General features: G+C 52.3%; 1 protein-coding gene and 1 pseudogene across 1 annotated transcript in view; one reads left to right on the plus strand and one right to left on the minus strand.

Annotated features, from left to right (window-relative positions):
- Window positions 1–16,957, plus strand: part of LOC137464099 (zinc finger protein 850-like) — a 105,726-nt gene extending 88,769 nt beyond the window's left edge. Inside the window, exons 6-7 of the mRNA XM_068175407.1 lie at window positions 16,153–16,348; window positions 16,433–16,957. Coding sequence (XP_068031508.1) covers window positions 16,153–16,348; window positions 16,433–16,867 — 631 coding nt within the window. The 3' untranslated portion in view covers window positions 16,868–16,957. The remainder of the gene's footprint in view (window positions 1–16,152; window positions 16,349–16,432) is intronic.
- Window positions 1–20,299, minus strand: part of LOC137464098 (uncharacterized) — a 1,364,046-nt pseudogene that overhangs the window by 723,230 nt on the left and 620,517 nt on the right.

The following is a 20,299-nucleotide window of genomic DNA, read 5'->3' on the forward strand; positions in this document are numbered from 1 at the left end:
GGGCTGTAAACCAAGATGCCATGGGTACGGCTTTTGCCGTTGGCTTTGGCAAGAAGAAGAGCCAGACCCAGGGCAGATATTCAATTCTCTCCCTTGCAATTGATCTTGGGAATTCCTTACCCTGGTAATTCTCCACCCAGTGCAGGGTGGGGATAAGGGATGTACATTTAAAGCAGTCTGTGGCCAGAGTCCTGTCTCTTGTGAAATCTCTCCCACAGGAAGCTGGGCTGGCACAGAGCCTGCCTTGGCACTTTGCTGTTCCCAACATCCAAGCAGGACATCGGGCCCTGCCTAAGGAGGCCAAAGCAGCACCACTGGTGGCCAAGTGGCGTGGCCCATGCCAAGTGTCCCTGAGGCCAGAAACAGCCCCCAGCACAGCTGAGCACGGGGGGACCCCTCAGCCTGGGCTCCAGGGCTCTGAAGCCCCGGAGATTTGCACTTCCCGCCTGCAGCAGGAGCATGGGAGGCCCCCACGGAGCCTGCACTGAAGGCAGCGCAGCAGCAGCCAGGGCTCCACAGCGGGGCAAGCCCCTGGGCCTGCCCACACATCCTCTGCTCAAATCCTCTGCCTGGGCACCCTCCTTGGGCATCTCCAGCCACCGGGGCCAATCCTTGCTGCCACTGCTGCAGCTTCAGTGCTTTCTGGGCCTGCACTGCCACAGCTGCTGGCGAAGACAACGGCACAATTCCACTCTGGGTCTCAGCCACACTCACACACTGCCCTGCCTGGGATTGCACTGATGGAAAATACACCAGGTCATAGACTTTAACATTTTTAACATTTTATTTCTCTACTCAGCCTTGGTTTGCCTTGGCCTCGGGGAAAGAAATGGTAAAGGTTTTTCTAAGGGATGTTCCACCCCTCAATGGAGATGAGTTTAACATCTCAACACACTGGGAATGGCCCAAAAGATTCCCACAAAGATAACGCCCAGCAGCAAACAGCAACCAACACCTACCCCAGACACTGCCCCCGGCAGAGCTGGAGACACCTGCTCTGGAAAAGGCTGAGAAGGAAATCCAGTAGTTCCGACCTGATGAACAGCAGAAGCCAAGAAATCCGGGTCCAACAGGAACCCAAATACTAAAAACTGCACAACTTGAAACTGCAGAACATTAAACCAATGGATTTAGATTGGTTCAGACTGTATCAAGTTTGGGAAAAATCCAGTTAAACCCACGTGTCATGGAACGATTTTCTCTGCACACCCGGGCTATGTGGGGATGGAATGATTTCTGTTGCAGATCCTGGCCAGAATCAAGGAATGCCTTGACTCTAACACTAAACAAATTGGTGGAGTTTTGTTTTTCCTGCACTTTCAGTGCAAAGTTTATAGCAGTAGAGTATTTTTTGTAATAATCCTTCTTCTATATTGCCGGTTAGGTTTGGGTCAGGGATGAGAGAATGAGTTTTTACTCCGAGGAGAAGTAGAAAAAAATTAATTGCCTTGGGATTTTTTTGTGTATGTTTGTGTGAGAGATACCAAAATTTTGGTCTGGGTTTTGCAATGTTCACCTTCAGGTTGCATTTTGGAAAACGAGAAGAGATTTAAAGGTGACCCTTTCACTCATAAACAGTAAATAGATGATTTGAAGGAAAAAATAAAAAAAGCAGCAGTTTGGGGGGGGTCACATGTGAGACTGCTGAAGGCTGCTCTGGAAGAGAAGCTGCATTCCAGGCAGCCAGCAGAGGAGCTTTAGAAATGCAAATTAACACTGCTGGGGCAAAGTGGGGACAATGGACCTGCCTCTTCTTGCCTGGGGCAGGAATTGGGCTGATTCCCTCTGCCCCTCACCCCAAGCTCTGCCTGCCTGCACAGATGGAATCTGCACAGCTGAAGGCAGAGCCCATGGTGAGGATCTCTGACTCTGCAACAGAAATGGGTGAAGCTGCAAAGGGAAACAGCAAATGGAGAATGCTGTGAAAACTTCACTAAAATAAGGGGGGATCATCCCTGTGCCCACTCCAACATGTGCTGGCACTCTCTATGCTATACAGGGAGTATCAGAGCACTGGGGTTTTTGCTATAACAAGTTCAGGGAAATCAGTTGGAATTCAAGTATTTGATGATGTAATTAGACAAAAGCAGTCAATTGATGCAGCCCCGGCTGGAGGGAGCGCCCAAAAATGGGGAAAAGATGAACGGCCACCAGAACAAATCCTACAACACCATGGACCAGCCCCTGGGAACCCAAACCAATTCATATCAGGAGACACAGAACCCATTTATCATTTCAATGTCACCATTAGATTACAAGCTGTCCTCGAAATAAGAACCAACCAGACACCTCCAGCTCCTGACCTTCCTGCCGACCCATCCACTGAAATGAGGAACACAACATTTTACCAGGGGATGGGATCAGGTTATCTGTTAGCAGAAAAAACAAGAGTTTGTGGAAAACTAAATGACTCCAACTGCTGTTGGCAAAGAGACGACAAAGGAAAAGCAGTGAAAAAAGATAACAAAAGAAATAGGAGAGCAGTTTATGTATTGGTCCAAACATGGAAAGGATGGGAATGGGACACGGTTTTGTGGCTCCCTGGCACACCATGGGTTAAACGAATGCTGCTTCTCCTCTTCTGTGCTACAGCAACTCTCATCTTTTTACCACGCTCCACACCTTGGGAGTGCAGCTCATCCAGCAGCTGAGCCAGGGGATGCAGGTGGCAGCCAGGCCTCCTGATCCAGAAACGGCTACAAAAGGACAGGGAATGAGGGCACCGAGAATAATCCCAAAACCAAAGAGGACCCGGGAAGAACAAAACAGAGTCAATGAGTGAATCTGCCTGGAGATAGGGCCAGCGACTTGGAGATGAGGAAATAACGGGAGAAACCATCAGTTCCAATAAATGTTACAAATGGACCCAGACAGCTGCTCAAAGTCCCGCTAAACTCCTCAACTTCCCGAAGGACAAAGACCAAACAGAGCCATGAATATCGGCTGTCATCCACAAGGAGGGGTGCATATGAACGAGGACGGGCAGCAGGCGGATCGGGAAGTCTGAACCTTCCAAGTCCCTCAGCCAGTGGGCAAAGGCAGAGGGAGATGCGGCCGGGAAAATGAGCATCCAAAGGAGGCAGCGTGCTACAACAAGGGCAGAGAGCACATGGCAAATGCCCCACGGCCTCTCCCTCTGCTCAGCAATCGAGTCACTTTGACAGGACTCCTCGGTCTCCTCTGGCCACAGAAACCTCCGGCGACGGGAATTTCCCCGCACGGTCCCGGCCACGGGGCAGCCACCTCCGTCCCAGCCACAGCAACCGGGACGAGCCAGCGCTGCTCCGGCAGCGGCTCCTGCCCAGGCAGCGGCGGGAAGGAGACCGCGGGCAGCCGCTCCCGCAGCGCCCTCAGCCCAGGGCCGGCACGGGCCGGACACGGCACCGCCAAGCCGCCGGAGCCCCCTGCCGCCCCCTCCGCCCGCAGCGAGCCCCGAGCCCCCGCAGAACCCGGCGCGGCTCCCACCTGCGCCGGGGCCGCCTCCGAGCTCCGCCAATGCCGCCTCCCCGCGCTCCGGCCGCTGCCGCCGCTCCCGGGCCCGCACAGACGCTCCGCCAATGGCGCCGCTGCCGAGCCAGGGCCGCCCTCAGGCCGCCAGCGGGGCCGTGCTTCGCCCCGCTCTCACCCATCAGCGCGCCAGAACCGCGACTGACGGACAGGGAGGAGGTGGCCTCGGCAGGGGCCGCCCCTGGGGTCCGGGTGCCTGCGGCCACCAACGAGGAGGAGGCGGCCAGCGGAAGGGGACAGTGCTCGGAGGTGGCCCTGGGGCCCCTGGAGCACTTGCTGGCCGCGTGGAAAAGAGCCAGGTGTTTCATCTGGGGGATGTGTCGCCGGCTCGAGGCCATCGAGGCCATCCTGCAGGGAACAAATGAGGCGTCCCCCGATGTCCTCAGGGACTTGGTGGCCAAGGCGGCCATGGCCGAGCGGCTGTGGGAGGCCAGTGCCCGCCTGGCCACGCGTCACCTGCTGGGGATACTTGGGGACATCTGCAGGCTCCTCGTGAAGCCCCCCGGTGGCTGCGGTGGCCCCAGTGGCCACACAGTGGCTGAGCGGAGCCAAAAAGCCATCGCGGACATCCCGAGGCTGCTGCAGGGACAGTGATGTCACCGCTGTGATGTCATCGGAGTGATGACATCATCGGGGACATCGCTGCTGTCACTTGTCCCCTCCCTGCGCAGGATTTGAGACACATTTGGGGAATTTTCTGGGAATTTTCACCAAAATTGTCCCAAATGCTGATGGGAATTCCTGGGGTGACATCACTGGGGACACTTGGGGACATTCTGAGCACAATCAGAATGCTTTTGCATTTCTCTATTGGCTTTTGCAGGTTCCTATTGACCACGAGCATTTTGCTCTGCTGCTCAATACTGATATTGATTATTGATAATTCCTTGCAGCTGCTCGCTGGCACAATAAAATCTCAGCTTTTGCACGGACAAGTCCAAGGCTGTGTGAGCTTTCTGCCAGGTTTTGGGAATCCTTGACTGTGAAAAACGCCAATCTCTTGTTTTAAAATTTTAAAAGCTTCATAGTAATAAAATAGTCATAAAAACAGGAATGAAAGTGAGAGCAATGACAATTTGGACAATCAGAGTTAGGACAATAAAGGACAATAAAAAGCAAAGAATTACAGACGTCCGGGTGGGTTTGGGCACTAAGCCACAAAAACATGCCTGGCTAACAAAGGGTTAACCCTTAAAAGCAATAGCCTGTTGCACATTCAAATATCTCACCCACGGTGCATAAATTCTTTTCAAACAAAGGGTGTTCTCTGCTTTTTGTCAGCTTTTTCCCCTCAATCCTGGTGGCTCATTACAGACAGAGGAGAGGTGTAAGAATGTTTGTCTTTTCCCAGAAGGAGGCAGTAACTCTTGCTGTTATCTCCGTGCGAAGAATTTCTTAATTATCCTACCCATTCCTTGAGCTCTTACAAAAAATATCTTACATCGCATAGTTTCTATTTTAACATTATGTCATAACCCAAAACTGCATTTCCCACACTACTTCAAAAGGATTAATACAGTTCTACAAAATAACTGTGCAACACAGCACACAGAGTATCCAAGTTAATATTTGCCAAGAGCCGATCATTCAATCTGCATTTTTCACACTGACAAATCCATTGCTCACATCCCTGGGCCCCCCCGGTCCCGGCGCTGCTCCCGGGGGTCCCGCGGCTCCGGGGGCTCAAAGGGGAGGGGGCGGAACCCCCGTGATGGGTGGGGGGCACAAAGGGGGGTCCGGGCCCGGTGCTCGGGGGGGTCGGTGCTCGAGGGGGGGTCGGGGGCAATGAAGGGGGTGCGGGTGCGGTTTTTGGGGGGTCCCGGTGCCCGGGGAGGGGGGGGTCAGTGCTCAGCAGCGGGGGCTGCCTGGGGACCCCCCCGGGGCCCCCAAACCCCAGCCGGGTGTGAAAAACAAAGTTCACTCTTGGAGATTTGTAAAAGTTCGATAAGGGATAAAAAAGGGTTTTGGCGCTCGGCCAAAGAACCCGCCCTTAACTTAACCCTTCGTTCTCGGATCCGGTTCCACTGCAGGGCTACAAACACATCCCTGAGTTTTGACATTATTCAAACACTCCCGGGAGCTTTGGATGTTCCAGGAACTCTTGTTTGGTTCTCACCTCTGACTTGTCTGCAGGACATTCTGCAGATTAAGTCAATACATTTGATTTCTTCTCCTGGTTCCATCCTGTTGTTTCAGAGCCCCTGAAAAATTCATAAATGCTTCTCAGGTTTGTGTCACTGTTATCACCTGGTGAGGATGGTCCACAGATGGGAGAAACAATGGAATTGTTTTACACCCGAGTCAGCCACACAGAAGCATGTTAACATTGCATAGTCTCTATTTCAATATTAGTTATTGATCTATTTCATATTCATCTATTTTTAATATTTGAAGGCCTAGGAGAGAATATCTATTTGTTACTCTAGCATTAAATTGGTTACACGGTGCACACATAAACGGATCGATTTTATTGTACCAGCGAGCAGCTACAAGGAATCATCAATAATCAATGTCAATATCAAGTACCAGAGCAAAGTCCTTGTGATCAATAGCAACGCGCAGAAGCCAATGCAGAAATGCAGAAGCCAATTATTCCATTGTCATTCATAACCCGGCTCTGCTGCAGCCACAGCAGAAAGCTGCCTCTGCTGCAAGGCACCGAGGGGGTCATTCACCCCCTGACCCGCCCCCGCCTCCATGAGTGTCCCCAGAGCGTCCTCAGAGTGTCCCCAAGTGTCCCCAGTGACGTCACCCGGGAATTCCCATCAGCATTTGGGACAATTTCAATGAAACTTCCCAGAAAATTCCCCACATTTGTCTCAAATCCCATGTGGGGAGGGGAGAGGGGACAAGTGACAGCAGCGATGTCCCTGATGATGTCACCATCCCCGATGACGTCACAGCAGTGACATCACTGTCCCTGCAGCAGCCTCGGGATGTCCTCTGTGAAAAATGCATAATTTATGATTGGCTTTTCAGAAATATTAAATTGAATACTTGTGGCAAGCACATTTCTCTCTCTCAGGATTTTTATAAATGTGCACAGAGAGAAGTGAAAGAGAAAACAATTTCTATTTCTGCGCCTTGTTTTTCTCTTGTGCAATGTGTTTGGAGAGTTGTTTACCTGGAGCAAATGCCTGGTGTGATCACGGTGGATTGTTTGGGCCTGATGGCAAATCGGATCCACCTGTGTCTGGGCTCTGGAGAACAGGGTCACGAGTTGTGAGGGAGTTAGATATGACAGTTAGAGAAAGCAGCATGTAGTTTTTAGTATCCTCTTTTATATAGCATATTAATGTATCATAGCATAATTATAATAAAGAAATCACTCAGCCTTCTGAAATAAGTCAGACATCATCATTCTTCCCATTGGGTTCGCCGACATCTACAACAAATATTATATGTAATATATTGATTAGAAGTGCTGTATTAACATTTTGATAGAATGGTAAATGTAGTTTTGCAGTTAAAATTAAGCTTTAGAAGTTAAAATAGAAACTATGTACGTAGGTTTTTTTTAAAAATAATGAGATACTGGCTTCGAGATAGGAGTCACAGAACACCCAAATCTTCCAGAGAAGAGGAATTTATGGGTTTCTTATCAGAAGAAGGTAATTTCTTCAGGCCTTGCTCAGACTGGAAGACACCGTGGGGATTAAAAGAAGGAGTTGACATATTCCAGAGAGAGTTTCTTATTTTAAATAGAATGTATGCATAACCATGAAGTATGTATGAATATGCAACAGTGAATGGATCTTAAGAGTTATTCCTTTGTTCACAAAACATGCCTGTCCTTGCTTAAGTGCCCGAGAGCATCCAGACGTCCGTAATTCTTTTTTTTTTAATTGTCCTGTAATTACATGAACTCTGAATTTTTATTACTCTAATTGTATTACTATTTTTATAACCATTTCATTATCATTAAACTTTAAAAAGTTGTAAAAACAAGTGACTGGCGTTTTTCCCGCTGCAGCACTTGGAGGGGGGCTGTGCCCCAGGGGATGGACTCCGGTTGGAGAAGTTCCTGGAGAAGTCTCCGGTGGGAGAGAGCGCAGGCTGCAGCAGGGGAACGACTCCTGTCCCTGGGCAGAGGGAGAAGCCACGGGGGATGAAACTGAGCACGGCCCCATTCCCTGTCTCCTGCACTGCCGGGGGAGGAGGTGCAGCTGGAAGGAGGGAGGCGTGGGGAAAGCTGCATTCAAGGCTCTTCATTGACTTCTCATTGTCCTGCTCGGAGCTTTTGGAGTTTTGTGCCAGAAATCTCTCCCCTCCCCCACTCCCCCACAGGGCTTTGGGGCGGTTTTCCCTTTTTGGGGGAAATCAAAGCGATGCGCTGATGCTCCGAATTAGGGGGCAGGAGAAGTGGGGCTGCTGGGCTTGCCGCAGAGCCGGAGCCAGCGAAGGCGAAGGCGCAGGGCCGGGAAAGCCGTGTCGGGAGGTGCGGAGCAGTTTGTCGGTGCTGCAGATCGATGCCGGCCCGGGCCCGGGCCCGTTCCAGGGCTGTTCCTCATCTCCGGCTTTGCCCTCCCACAGCCCGGGGGGCCCTGAGAGCGCGGGGCGAGGCTGTGCCGTGTGCAGAGCCCGCCCCTCGCTGCCATTGGCCGCTGCTGCCGTCAGTCGCGGTTCTGGCGCGCTGATTGGTGAGAGCGGGGCGAAGCACGGCCCCGCTGGCGGCCTGAGGGCGGCCCTGGCTCGGCAGCGGCGCCATTGGCGGAGCGTCTGTGCGGGCCCGGGAGCGGCGGCAGCGGCCGGAGCGCGGGGAGGCGGCATTGGCGGAGCTCGGAGGCGGCCCCGGCGCAGGTGGGAGCCGCGCCGGGTTCTGCGGGGGCTCGGGGCTCGCTGCGGGCGGAGGGGGGCGGCAGGGGGCTCCGGCGGCTTGGCGGTGCCGTGTCCGGCCCGTGCCGGCCCTGGGCTGAGGGCGCTGCGGGAGCGGCTGCCCGCGGTCTCCTTCCCGCCGCTGCCTGGGCAGGAGCCGCTGCCGGAGCAGCGCTGGCTCGTCCCGGTTGCTGTGGCTGGGACAGAGGTGGCTGCCCCGTGGCCGGGACCGTGCGGGGAAATTCCCGTCGCCGGAGGTTTCTGTGGCCAGAGGAGACCGAGGAGTCCTGTCAAAGTGACTCGATTGCTGAGCAGAGGGAGAGGCCGTGGGGCATTTGCCATGCGCTCTCTGCCCTTGTTGTAGCACGCTGCCTCCTTTGGATGCTCATTTTCCCGGCCGCATCTCCCTCTGCCTTTGCCCACTGGCTGAGGGACTTGGAAGGTTCAGACTTCCCGATCCGCCTGCTGCCTGTCCTCGTTCATATGCACCCCTCCTTGTGGATGACAGCCGATGTTCATGGCTCTGTTTGGTCTTTGTTCTTCGGGAAGTTGAGGAGTTTAGCGGGACTTTGAGCAGCTGTCTGGGTCCATTTGTAACATTTATTGGAACTGATGGTTTCTCCCGTTACTTCCTCATCTCCAAGTCGCTGGCCCTATCTCCAGGCAGATTCACTCATTGACTCTGTTTTGTTCTTCCCGGGTCCTCTTTGGTTTTGGGATTATTCTCGGTGCCCTCATTCCCTGTCCTTTTGTAGCCGTTTCTGGATCAGGAGGCCTGGCTGCCACCTGCATCCCCTGGCTCAGCTGCTGGATGAGTTGCACTCCCAAGGTGTGGAGCATGGTAAAAAGATGAGAGTTGCTGTAGCACAGAAGAGGAGAAGCAGCATTCGTTTAACCCATGGTGTGCCAGGGAGCCACAAAACCGTGTCCCATTCCCATCCTTTCCATGTTTGGACCAATACATAAACTGCTCTCCTATTTCCTTTGTTATCTTTTTTCACTGCTTTTCCTTTGTCGTCTCTTTGCCAACAGCAGTTGGAGTCATTTAGTTTTCCACAAAGTCCGCCTTTTTCTGCTTACAGATTATATGATCCCATCCCCTGGGAAATGTTGTGTTCCTCATTTCAGTGGATGGGTCGGCAGGAAGGTCAGGAGCTGGAGGTGTCTGGTTAGTTCTTATTTCGAGGACAGCTTGTAATCTAATGATGCCATTGAAATGATAAATGGGTTCTGTGTCTCCTGATATGAATTGGTTCGGGTTCCCAGGGGCTGGTCCGTGGTGTTGTAGGATTTGTTCTGGTGGCCGTTCATCTTTTCCCCAATTTTGGGCGCTCCCTCCAGCCGGGGCTGCATCAATTGAATGCTTTTGTCTAATTACATCATCAAATACTTGAATTCCAACTGATTTCCCTGAACTTGTTATAGCAAAAACCCCAGTGCTCTGATACTCCCTGTATAGCATAGACAGTGCCAGCACATGTTGGAGTGGGCACAGGGATGATCCCCCCTTATTTTAGTGAGGTTTTCACAACATTCTCCATTTGCTGTTTCCCTTTGCAGCTTCACCCATTTCTGTTGCAGAGTCAGAGATCCTCACCATGGGCTCTGCTTTCAGCTGTGCAGATTCCATCTGTGCAGGCAGGCAGAGCTTGGGGTGAGGGGCAGAGGGAATCAGCCCAATTCCTGCCCCAGGCAAGAAGAGCCAGGTCCATTGTCCCCACTTTGCCCCAGCAGTGTTAATTTGCATTTCTAAAGCTCCTCTGCTGGCTGCCTGGAATGCAGCTTCTCTTCCAGAGCAGCCTCCAGCGGCCTCTCCTGTGCCCCCTCAGAACCTGCTACTTTTTTTATTTTTTCTTTCAAATCATCTATTTACTGTTTATGAGTGAAAGGGTCACCTTTAAATCTCTTATCGTTTTGCAAAATGCAGCCTAAAAATGAACGACGAAAAACCCAGACCAAAATTTTGGTATCTCCCACAAAAACATACACAAGAGTATTCCAAGCCAATTAAGTTTTTTCTACTGCTCCTCGGAGTAAAAACTCATTCTCTCATTCCTGACCCAAGCCTAACCAGCAATATAGAAGTAGGATAATTACAAAAAATACTCTTCTGCTATAAATTTTGCACTGAAAGTTCAGGAAATAGAAAAACTCCACCAATATGTTTAGTGTTAGAGTCAAGGCATTCCTTGATTCTGGCCAGGATCTGCAACAGAAATCATTCCATCCCCACATAGCCCGGGTGTGCAGAGAAAATCGTTCCATGACACGTGGGTTTGACTAGATCATTCCCAAACATGATACAGTCTGAACCAATCTAAATCCATTGGTTTAATGTTCTGTAGTTTCAAGTTGTGCAGTTTTTAATATTTGGGTTCCTATTGGACCCGGATTTCTTGGCTTCTGCTGTTCATCAGGTCGGAACTGCTGGATTTCCTTCTCAGCCTTTTCCAGAGCAGGTGTCTCCAGCTCTGCCGGGGGCAGTGTCTGGGGTAGGTGTTGGTTGCTGTTTGCTGCTGGGCGTTATCTTTGTGGGAATCTTTTGGGCCATTCCCAGAGTGTTGAGATGTTAAACTCATCTCCACTGAGTGGTGGAACATCCCTTAAAAAAACCTTTACCATTTCTTTCCCCGAGGCCAAGGCAAACCAAGGCTGAGTAGAGAAATAAAATGTTAGAAATGTTCAAGTCTATGACCTGGTGTATTTTCCATCAGTGCAATCCCAGGCAGCGCAGTGTGTGAGTGTGACTGAGACCCAGAGTGGAATTGTGCCGTTGTCTTCGCCAGCAGCTGTGGCAGTGCAGGCCCAGAAAGCACTGAAGCTGCAGCAGTGGCAGCAAGGATTGGCCCCGGTGGCTGGAGATGCCAAAGGAGGGTGCCCAGGCAGAGGATTTGAGCAGAGGATGTGTGGGCAGGCCCAGGGGCTTGCCCCGCTGTGGAGCCCTGGCTGCTGCTGCGCTGCCTTCAGTGCAGGCTCCGTGGGGGCCTCCCATGCTCCTGCTGCAGGCGGGAAGTGCAAATCTCCGGGGCTTCAGAGCCCTGGAGCCCAGGCTGAGGGGTCCCCCCGTGCTCAGCTGTGCTGGGGGCTGTTTCTGGCCTCAGGGACACTTGGCATGGCCCACGCCACTTGGCCACCAGTGGTGCTGCTTTGGCCTCCTTAGGCAGGGCCCGATGTCCTGCTTGGATGTTGGGAACAGCAAAGTGCCAAGGCAGGCTCTGTGCCAGCCCAGCTTCCTGTGGGAGAGATTTCACAAGAGACAGGACTCTGGCCACAGACTGCTTTAAATGTCCATCCCTTATCCCCACCCTGCACGGGGTGGAGAATTACCAGGGTAAGGAATTCCCAAGATCAATTGCAAGGGAGAGAATTGAATATCTGCCCTGGGTCTGGCTCTTCTTCTTGCCAAAGCCAACGGCAAAAGCCGTACTCATGGCATCTTGGTTTCTATCCCCAGCTTCCAAAGGTGTCTCTTTCTTTCCCCATTCATTCTTTGTACCCAGCCTGAGCTCTGGCGGTGCAGGGGTTATGGAGGTCCCATTGTATTCCTAAAGCTTCCATAACCTCCTGGAGGATCTTTCCTGTAAAATGAGTTCTGCTGTCTGAGTCTGTTGCTTCCACAATCCCTTTAACTGGAATTATTTCTTTTAGAAATACCTGTATAAGTGATCTAGTGGTTGCTGAGCAATCAGAATTGCTTTTGCCCCCCTGTTAGGTGACATGGTGTCAGCAGAAGATATTGAAGCCTTCCTGCTCAGGGCATTTCAGTGCCAGGCTCTTACAAGCACACACAGCTGTGCCGGTTGAGCTGACCATGGGGTGGTAACCTGGGCTTTGTCTGATTCCCTTCCTTAATAACAGCGTGTCTTGTAGCTCTTTTCCCTTCTGCTGCCCTTGAAGAGCCATCCAGGAACACATTTTCTCCCTCAGGCCAGGGAATGTCTCATCAGTTTCTCCCAGGCTGTGTCTGGAGCTCTGTCACTTGAATGCAGTCCTGGGTTTCTTCCCAGCCCCTCTGTGGGCTGTTCAAACAGGAGGCTGGGTTAAACCCTTCCCCTGCCCTCAGTTCTAAATCCTCCTGTGCCACTGAACAAGTTTCATACTGTAATAACTGAGCACTGCTCATCCATTTAGAGGCTCTTTTGGTTATCAAAGCTTTAACTTGATGGCAGACTGGAACAGTTGGAGATCCTGTTGTCATCAGGTTTTGGGCCTGGGTTCCCCTTAAAGCTGTGTCTGCACAATTCTGCAGACAATGAGGCCACTCTGGCCACTGGGTTCAACATTTTGGCCCAAGAATTCCTTTGGCATGGCCCTGTTTAACATTCACCTACAATCACCTACAATTCCAGTTTCTTTACTGAGACTGGAAGAGCCACAGCTGACGCATCAATATTACTAGGAAGAAAAAGAAATTAATTTATTTCAAACCTATCCCCCACAGCTCCTAATAGTGATTGGACAAATCATACCAGCTCAGCTTTCCCATTTATTCCCTAATAATTAAAACATTCCTTTACAATATTCCCAAGTTAGGTCTAAGATTCAGAATGGATGGAGAGGACCCTGTGTCCATCAGGAGTGGCCTCCTCTCGATGCAGACCCAGCCTGAATGTTCTCCAGGGCTCCAGTGTGGTGGGTCCCCGGTGGGATGGGAGCTGTGACAGCCCTGACAATCCATGTCCATCCAGGGGTAGGCTTGCTCCTCCTGAGGGTGCTGCTGTCTCTGCTTCCAGTGTCCCTGTGCCTTGCAGCTGGAGCCCTGACTCCTTCCCAGGGGCTGTTTGGGTGGGCTCTCCCCTGGCCAGGAGGGCAATGCCTCTGCCAGGTGCTTGTGGCCGACCCCGTCCCCTGGGTGCCGGGGCCCCCTTGGGCCCTGGGGTTGATCCCTGAGGGGCTGTAGGAGCTGTGCCATGGCCTTTGCCTTCAGCTTGGCCTTTTGCTCATCCCTTCTTGCCTTCAGCTGCTGTGCCTTTGTGCCCAAGTGCTCCAGGGCCTTCTTCTGCCACTCCTGCAGCCGCGCTCACTGCCTGTGGGTGCTCATCCTCTGAGAGCTGCTGAGCTTTGTGCAAAGTCTTTCCTTTCTCCAGCGACCCAAAGCAAATGCTTAATAGAAAATCCTGATCCTTCCATGTACAATCTGCATTTCCCAGACGTTGCTTTGTTTTCCTCCTTGTGCTCAGGGTCCCCTCCCCAGCCCGTATCCCAGAGCCGGTCCCTGTCCTGCCGCAGTGTCCAAAGGCGGCCCTCCCGGCGGGCAGGGCCGGCAGCTCCACGGGGCCGGGCAGCGGCCGGGGCGTCCCGCAGGCTCCTGGGGCTGGTGGGGTCAGGCAGTGCCCGGCGCTGAGCCCCGTCTGCCCCACAGCCCCGGCCCGGCCCCGCAGCTCCCCACAGGCCCCCAGCCCGTGCTCCCGGTCCCGCACCTCTGCGCCCGGTGCTGCCGCTGCCCACCACAGAGAAACCCCCTGGCATCCTGACCTCCTTCTTTTCCTCTCCTGGAATCCCGGGATGGAAAGGATCTGGATCAGCTGGCAAATTCTGAGGATAAAACAGTGCTGAAAACCATCCCAATCCTGAGTATTTTTCTCTTCCTTCTCTTTTCCATCATCCTTTCTCTTACCACATAGATTCCTCCTGCTGCTTCTTGCCTTCACCATATTGCTGCACACTGCCCTTCACCCGATCCCTTCCCAGCACACCAACACCATCCATCCCCTGTTGTCCAAATCCCTTCTCCACTTCCCTTATTGCCCCCCTGGGTGTCCATGTCCTTAATTACCTCTGGGGGAATGTGCAAACTACCTCAACATTCTCCCAAGGGACCCTTCAGAGACATTTTGGGATCATCATCCCTTTGGCCAGGACCCCTGCCTGGCTTTCCCTTTTCTCTCCTCCCTGGGTGCCCTGCCATGTTCACTCCCCGAAGATCCCAGTGCAGTCACTGCTGAGATTTTCAGTGCTCTCTCCCTGCTGACTCTTCACAGACCCTCCTGATGTGTCCCTCGTCTGTCTCCTGGTCACTCCCGGGTCCCCAATCGATCCCCGGTGCCGCCGCCAGCCAAGGGAGCCGATCACCCAAAGTGGGTGAGGCACCTTCAGCTGCACTCCCTGCTCACAGCCCAGGACGGTGGAAGGAATTCTGGATGAGCCCCAGGGTGTGTGGGAAAATTGACATCAGCAGAGGTTTCTGTCCACAAAGCAGACAGAGGAGTCCTGTAAAAGTAATTTCATTCCTAGAAATGGGAGAGGCCATGGGACATTCCCCATGGGATCTCTGCAGTTGTTTGAGCACACAGCCTCCTTTTCATCCCAATTCTCCTGGCCACATCTCCCTCTCCCTTTCCCCACTGGCTGAAGTACTTGAGAGGTGCAGACTTCCCAATCCACCTGCTACATACCCCCTTCTTATGCACCCCAGTATTGTATAGCAGACGATATTCCTGGCTCTGTTAAGTCTTTGTTGTTCTTCTGGAAGTTCATGAATTGAGCAGGACCTTGGCTGCGCAGCAGTCTGTGTCATCAGTTGATAACATTTCCTGAAACCGATGGCTTCTCCTGTCACTTCCTTATGTACAGGTGCCTGTCCCTATCTCGGAGCAGATTCACAGCATCTGTTTGTAAAGACACTTTCCTCTTGTTCCTTTCATGGGGGTCCCCCGTTTTCGGGACATCCCCCCTGGAGCAGGGTGTCCCCTCTTTGCTGCAGCCCCAGCCCTCAGGCAGAGCTCAGCCAATCAGAGCGCAGGGCGCTGATGACTCACCAGTTGCCAGGCAGACTCTCAGCTCCCAGTGTTCCCCTCCTGGACCCCACCTGCGCCCCCCCCTCGGCCCCATCGCCCCCGCGAGGAGAATTTGGGGAGGTGGGAGTGGGGCAGCGCCAAGGCCGGGCCCCCCCGCGCTGTCCTGGCGGGAGCGTCTGCAGTGGGCACCGAGTGCGGGCGGAAGCGGCCGAGAGCCCAGCGCTGCCCCAGCCCGACCTGCCCCAGCTCCATCCCTGCCCCTGCGCTGGGATGCTGTGGGTCTGGGGGGAAGAGGGAGCCGGCAGTGGGTGCTGGGCCTGGGGGCAGAAGGAGAAGGGAAGGAGAAGCAGGGTTGAGGAACAAAATGATCAAAGGATGGACGTGGCAGGAGAAGGTGGGATTGTGCAGGAGAAGGAGGAATAGCAGGAGGAAGAGGAGTGTGAGGAAGAGCAGAGACACAGGAGGAGGAGCAGAAACAGGAAGCAGCACAAGGTTCCACCCCTCCCTGTATCTACAGCCTCCCCCCAGCCCCAGGAGCGCTGCTCCCCCCACATGCAGCAGGTGACTGTGGAGGGGGATCCAGGATTTTCACGGGGTGAATCTTGGTGTTTCTGAGCTTGCTTGGGCTAAATGTTGGTGCTTTGGTTTTATGTGGCAGCTGAATCTTTATCTTTTGGAGGAGGTTTTTGCTGACTTGTGAGGTTTGGGGAGTTTTTGATCTGTGTCTTGAAGTTTGCAGGATTTGTGGGCTCAATCTTGGTGTTTTGGAGGTTCTTACATACAAAAACCTACCAATGACTTCTTTAGATGAACTTGGGCAGGGAGGAACCTCCAGTCCAAGTTGCTCTTCTCTTGTTTTTTTCCCCAAAGCAGGATTTGTCATTCCCAGGGTGTGGCTGGATGGAGGAGGAGGAAAAGCCCCAGAGATCCTGCCGGAGGAGGGGCTGCAAACCCAGCCCAGGGAGCTGCTGGGAGGAAAGAGCCCCCTGAGCCAGGAAGGTGGCCGGAGATCCAGCTGGAGCTCGGAGCTGGTGGAGAAGCCTCATGGCAGGGAGAAGCCCCAAAAGTGCTTGGAGTGTGGTCAGGGCTTCAGCCAGAGCTGCAGCCTGATCCGGCACCAGAGGATCCACACTGGGGAACGGCCCTATGAGTGTGGGGAGTGTGGGAAGGGATTCCGCCGGAGCTCTCACCTGATCCGCCACCAGAGGATCCACACTGGGGAACGGCCCTACGAGTGTGGGGAGTGTGGGAAGAGATTCAGCCAGAGCTCCAACCTGATCCAGCACCAGGTGATCCATACCAGGGAGCTGCCATACACCTGCTTGGAATGTGGGATGAGCTTTGGGTGGAGCTCTGCCCTAGGAAGACACCAGCGCATCCATACTGGGGAGCGGCCCTACGAGTGTGGGAAGTGTGGGAAGAGCTTCAGAGAGAGCTCTGACCTGATCCAGCACCAGCTGATCCACACTGGGGAATGGCCCTACACCTGCTTGGAATGTGGGAAGAGCTTTGGGTGGAGCTCCAAACTGAGAAGACACCAGCGCATCCACAGTGGGGAGAGGCCCTACGAGTGTCCCCAGTGTGGGAAGAGGTTTCACACCAGCTCCAATCTCCTCACACATGAGCGGATTCACACAGATGAGAGGCCCTTCCGCTGCCCTGACTGCGGGAAGGGCTTCAACCAAAATGCCAACCTCTCTGTGCATCGGCGCATCCACACCGGGGAGAGGCCCTATGAGTGTGGGGAGTGTGGGAAGAGCTTCTCCACGAGCTCAAACTTGACCAGACACCAACGGTGGCACCAGTAAGGGAAGCCCTGGGAGTGCCCCGAGTGAGGGAAGAGCTTGGAGTGAGGGAAGAGAGTGAGAGATGTGTAGAACAATTTCTGAGAGAAAGAGGTCACAATCTGGATGTTCATGATTTATATGGTTGGAATGAAGGTTGACCTACCCCAGCCTAGGCCTCAGATGTGGGCCACAGAGGCCTTGAAGCCTGTGGCGCAGTTAAGAATAAGTTTGTGGCGCAGTCAGAAATTATGTTAAGGTATAATACAATGTACTGAGCTATCTAGCTGTGATTTTGTATATGTCTGCAGTATGAACCTTTAGTCACCTTAAGAGAGGAACAAACAATGTTTGCTTGCCAATGACAGTGTGCTCACGATTGTAAACTATCTGGAAGTGTATAAAAACTACTGTCTGTAAACAATAAAGGGAGAACGTAGGATTAACCACATTGATTGGGATCTGCGTTTGTTCCTGTCCAGCCACCCTTTTATAATTGGTCCCTGTTTCAGATTGCTCCACAGCTGAGGGACTGAGATTCTTATGGTGGGCTCCTGGGCCTCCACACCAGTGCATCTTCCTTTTCCTTTTCATTCTCCTCCACCCAGATGAAATTGAGGATTGGCAATGGCTTGCAAGAAAGCAAGGGGTGAGTACCTTGGGTTTGGTGAGAAATGAGCCTCATGCTTTAGAATTTTCAAAACTTTAAGAAGGCATAATTAGAGACAAATCAATAACAGTGGTGGGTGTTTGGCAATGGCCAGAGGCACACTGGTTAGCCATAGCAACTCTTCTTATCTATTTTTTCCATTTTATTGGAACATATTGATAAAGATTGTACACATTGAAAGATTTCTTTGAACTCGTTTACTTGTTCCAGGAACTCTTTAAGTTGGTTTGAGCCCCAAGCCGCCTTTCTAGAGTACGTGCAGGAATCGTGGATTGTTGTTCTGAGGGTTGTGTGTCACTTCCTCACAACAGCCCCCTGATCCCTGGTTTCAGCTGTGAGTCTGCAGGTCCCAAGTTGGGCAAATCCCTGGGGGCTCCCCTGGCAGGGGAGACCCTCCTGGAGCAGTTCTGTGTCAGGAAGGAGAGATGCATTGGACTTCTTTGGTCTTCAGCTTCTGTTTATTGTTACCTTATCAAAACTTCAGCACACTGTCTGCACCAGACTCTGCAAGCAGGAAAAACAGCACAAAAGTGACTAACAATCTCTTGTTACAAGGCCTTTTGAGTCTAATCAAAAACTAAGCTACCCAATTAAGTAGGAACACCTAAATTATTTTCCTTTCTAACCCAATAACTGAGCCCTAAAGACCCGTATTTTTCATGTGGATTTTTCTACCCAATTACAAGATACCAGCTAAAGGCAAGAAGAAAGAGGAAGAACAAAGAAGAAGGGAACTCAAGACAACACCCTATATCCTCCATCTTGAACCCATCTATAACATACTAAAAATCCTAAAACCTAAATGTCTCACCCATGTGAAATACTACACTACTCTCTACAATCTCTACAATCTCTTTCACACTTTTGTGGTTTCTAGTTTACCTTGAGGCTTTAGAAGTTTTCTCCATGAACGAGGGTCAAAGTCAGTGCTCCCCTGGGGGTCAGGACACCCCAGAGCAGACAGAGAAATATTCCCAGAGCCCTGGGTTTCCACATCAGCAGGCGACAGTTATTGACAGTCGAAGGGTCAGCGGCAGGGGTCCTCATCACACCCGTTCCTTAAATGTTATCTGGCCATGCAGACGATTTTAGCTACTTCCACAAGTACTTTAAATCAACATTACCTCTTTCACAAATATCTCTGAGTTATTCTTGTCAGTAATTTACAAAAATAAAAGCATTAGTTATTATTTCACAACTGCAGCTACTTCTGCAAAAGTTAACATTCTAATGCACAACACGTAGCATCCACTTCAATACTTTGCAAAAGCCAAAACTATAATGTATGTTTTTCACACTGTCCACAAACTAAAATATCATCCATGAATGATGTTCTGAGGATTTGAGCGACACAGGGGCCAGGGCACTGGCCACAAAATGCTGACAAATTATACTACAGCAAAAGTAGTTAAAAGTCATTACAAACTGTACTGTATCAAAATCGTTGTGATTAGGAATAAGTTGCAGAAGTCAAGACAAAATAGCAAAAGCCACCAACTACATAGTTCTTTATAACAAACCCAGGGCAGGTTTTTCCCTTGCATGGAGCACTTGGGCCTTCCCCGGGCCCCTTCTGCCCTCTTGCAGAGCCGGTGGCATTTTCCACCACCCACAGTTTGTAACCAAGAGTCGGGTGCAGCCGAGAAGGCTCCAAGCGCCTCCTTCCAGGCTGACTCTGCAGATGCCGAGGCTGCTCTGGGCTCTGCCAGGGCTCTGCTGGGGCTCAGCTCTGGGCGAGGCTGGGCCCGCTCTCACCTCACATTGCTCCGGGCAGCTGAGTCACACAGGGAGAAGGAAGGGACACGTCAAGGGAGTTGAGGTTTAAGAGAGTTTTTATTCAAAAAACTGCCATAACAAACAGGCTGTCATAAGAACTGTAATAAACAGGCTGTCCTAACTACCTTAACCAACTAGCACTGCTAACTACCATAACTAACTAGCACTGCTAACTACCATAACTAACTAGCTGTCCTAACTAACTACTGTGACTAAAGGCTGTCCTCCAGTGCTTCATTTCCTCCGCTGCTGCCTCAGTTGCTTTGCTGTGATGATCAGAGGGGTCAGGCTGGAGAGAGGCTTGGCTGATGATAAAAATGGGTGCTGCCCAAAGGAGAAAAAAGAAAGAAATGAACCGTTACTTTCCAGAGTCAACTTCCTCACAGGCTCTGTTGCAACAGGACAAAGGGAAATGGTCTGAAACTCAGGAGAGGGAAGCAGGCTCAGACTAGGTCTGAGGCAGAATTTTTTTAGCAGGAGGGTGGGGAAGCAGTGACAGAAGGTGCCCAGAGATGTGGGAGGTGCCTCCTCCCTGGGAACATCCAAGCTCAGGTCAAGCAGGGCTCTGAGCCACCTGACCTGCTTGAAGATGGCCCTGCTCGCTGTGGGGCCCCAGGTGCAGATGACCTCGAAAGGCCCCTGCCAAGCCAAACCAGGCGAGGATTCTGCTTGCTTTGCGTGTGGAAAGCAGCGAGACCGGAGACCATCGGAGGGGGCCCCACAAGAAAACCCCTCCCTGGCGCTGCTGCTTCCCCTGCAGCCGCTTGGCATTCACCTGCAGCAGCTCCTGGGCAGACCAGCGCCGCTCCTCGTCCGGCTCCAGGCTGCACTCGAGGAAGTCCCGCAGCAGAGCCGACAGGCGCCTGGGCTCCTGCAGCTGCGGGGTCCCGTTCTGCCGGATCAGAGCGCGAGCCTGCAGGAAAAGCAAACTCAGCGCTCTGCCAGCTTCCTTCCCACCCACAAGTGCTCACATCGACCCCGGCTTCCCAGCCCCAGCTCCAGGGGCACTT

This window comes from Anomalospiza imberbis, chromosome 36 (assembly GCF_031753505.1).
Source record: "Anomalospiza imberbis isolate Cuckoo-Finch-1a 21T00152 chromosome 36, ASM3175350v1, whole genome shotgun sequence".
In the NCBI taxonomy this organism is placed as follows: Eukaryota; Metazoa; Chordata; class Aves; order Passeriformes; family Viduidae; genus Anomalospiza; species Anomalospiza imberbis.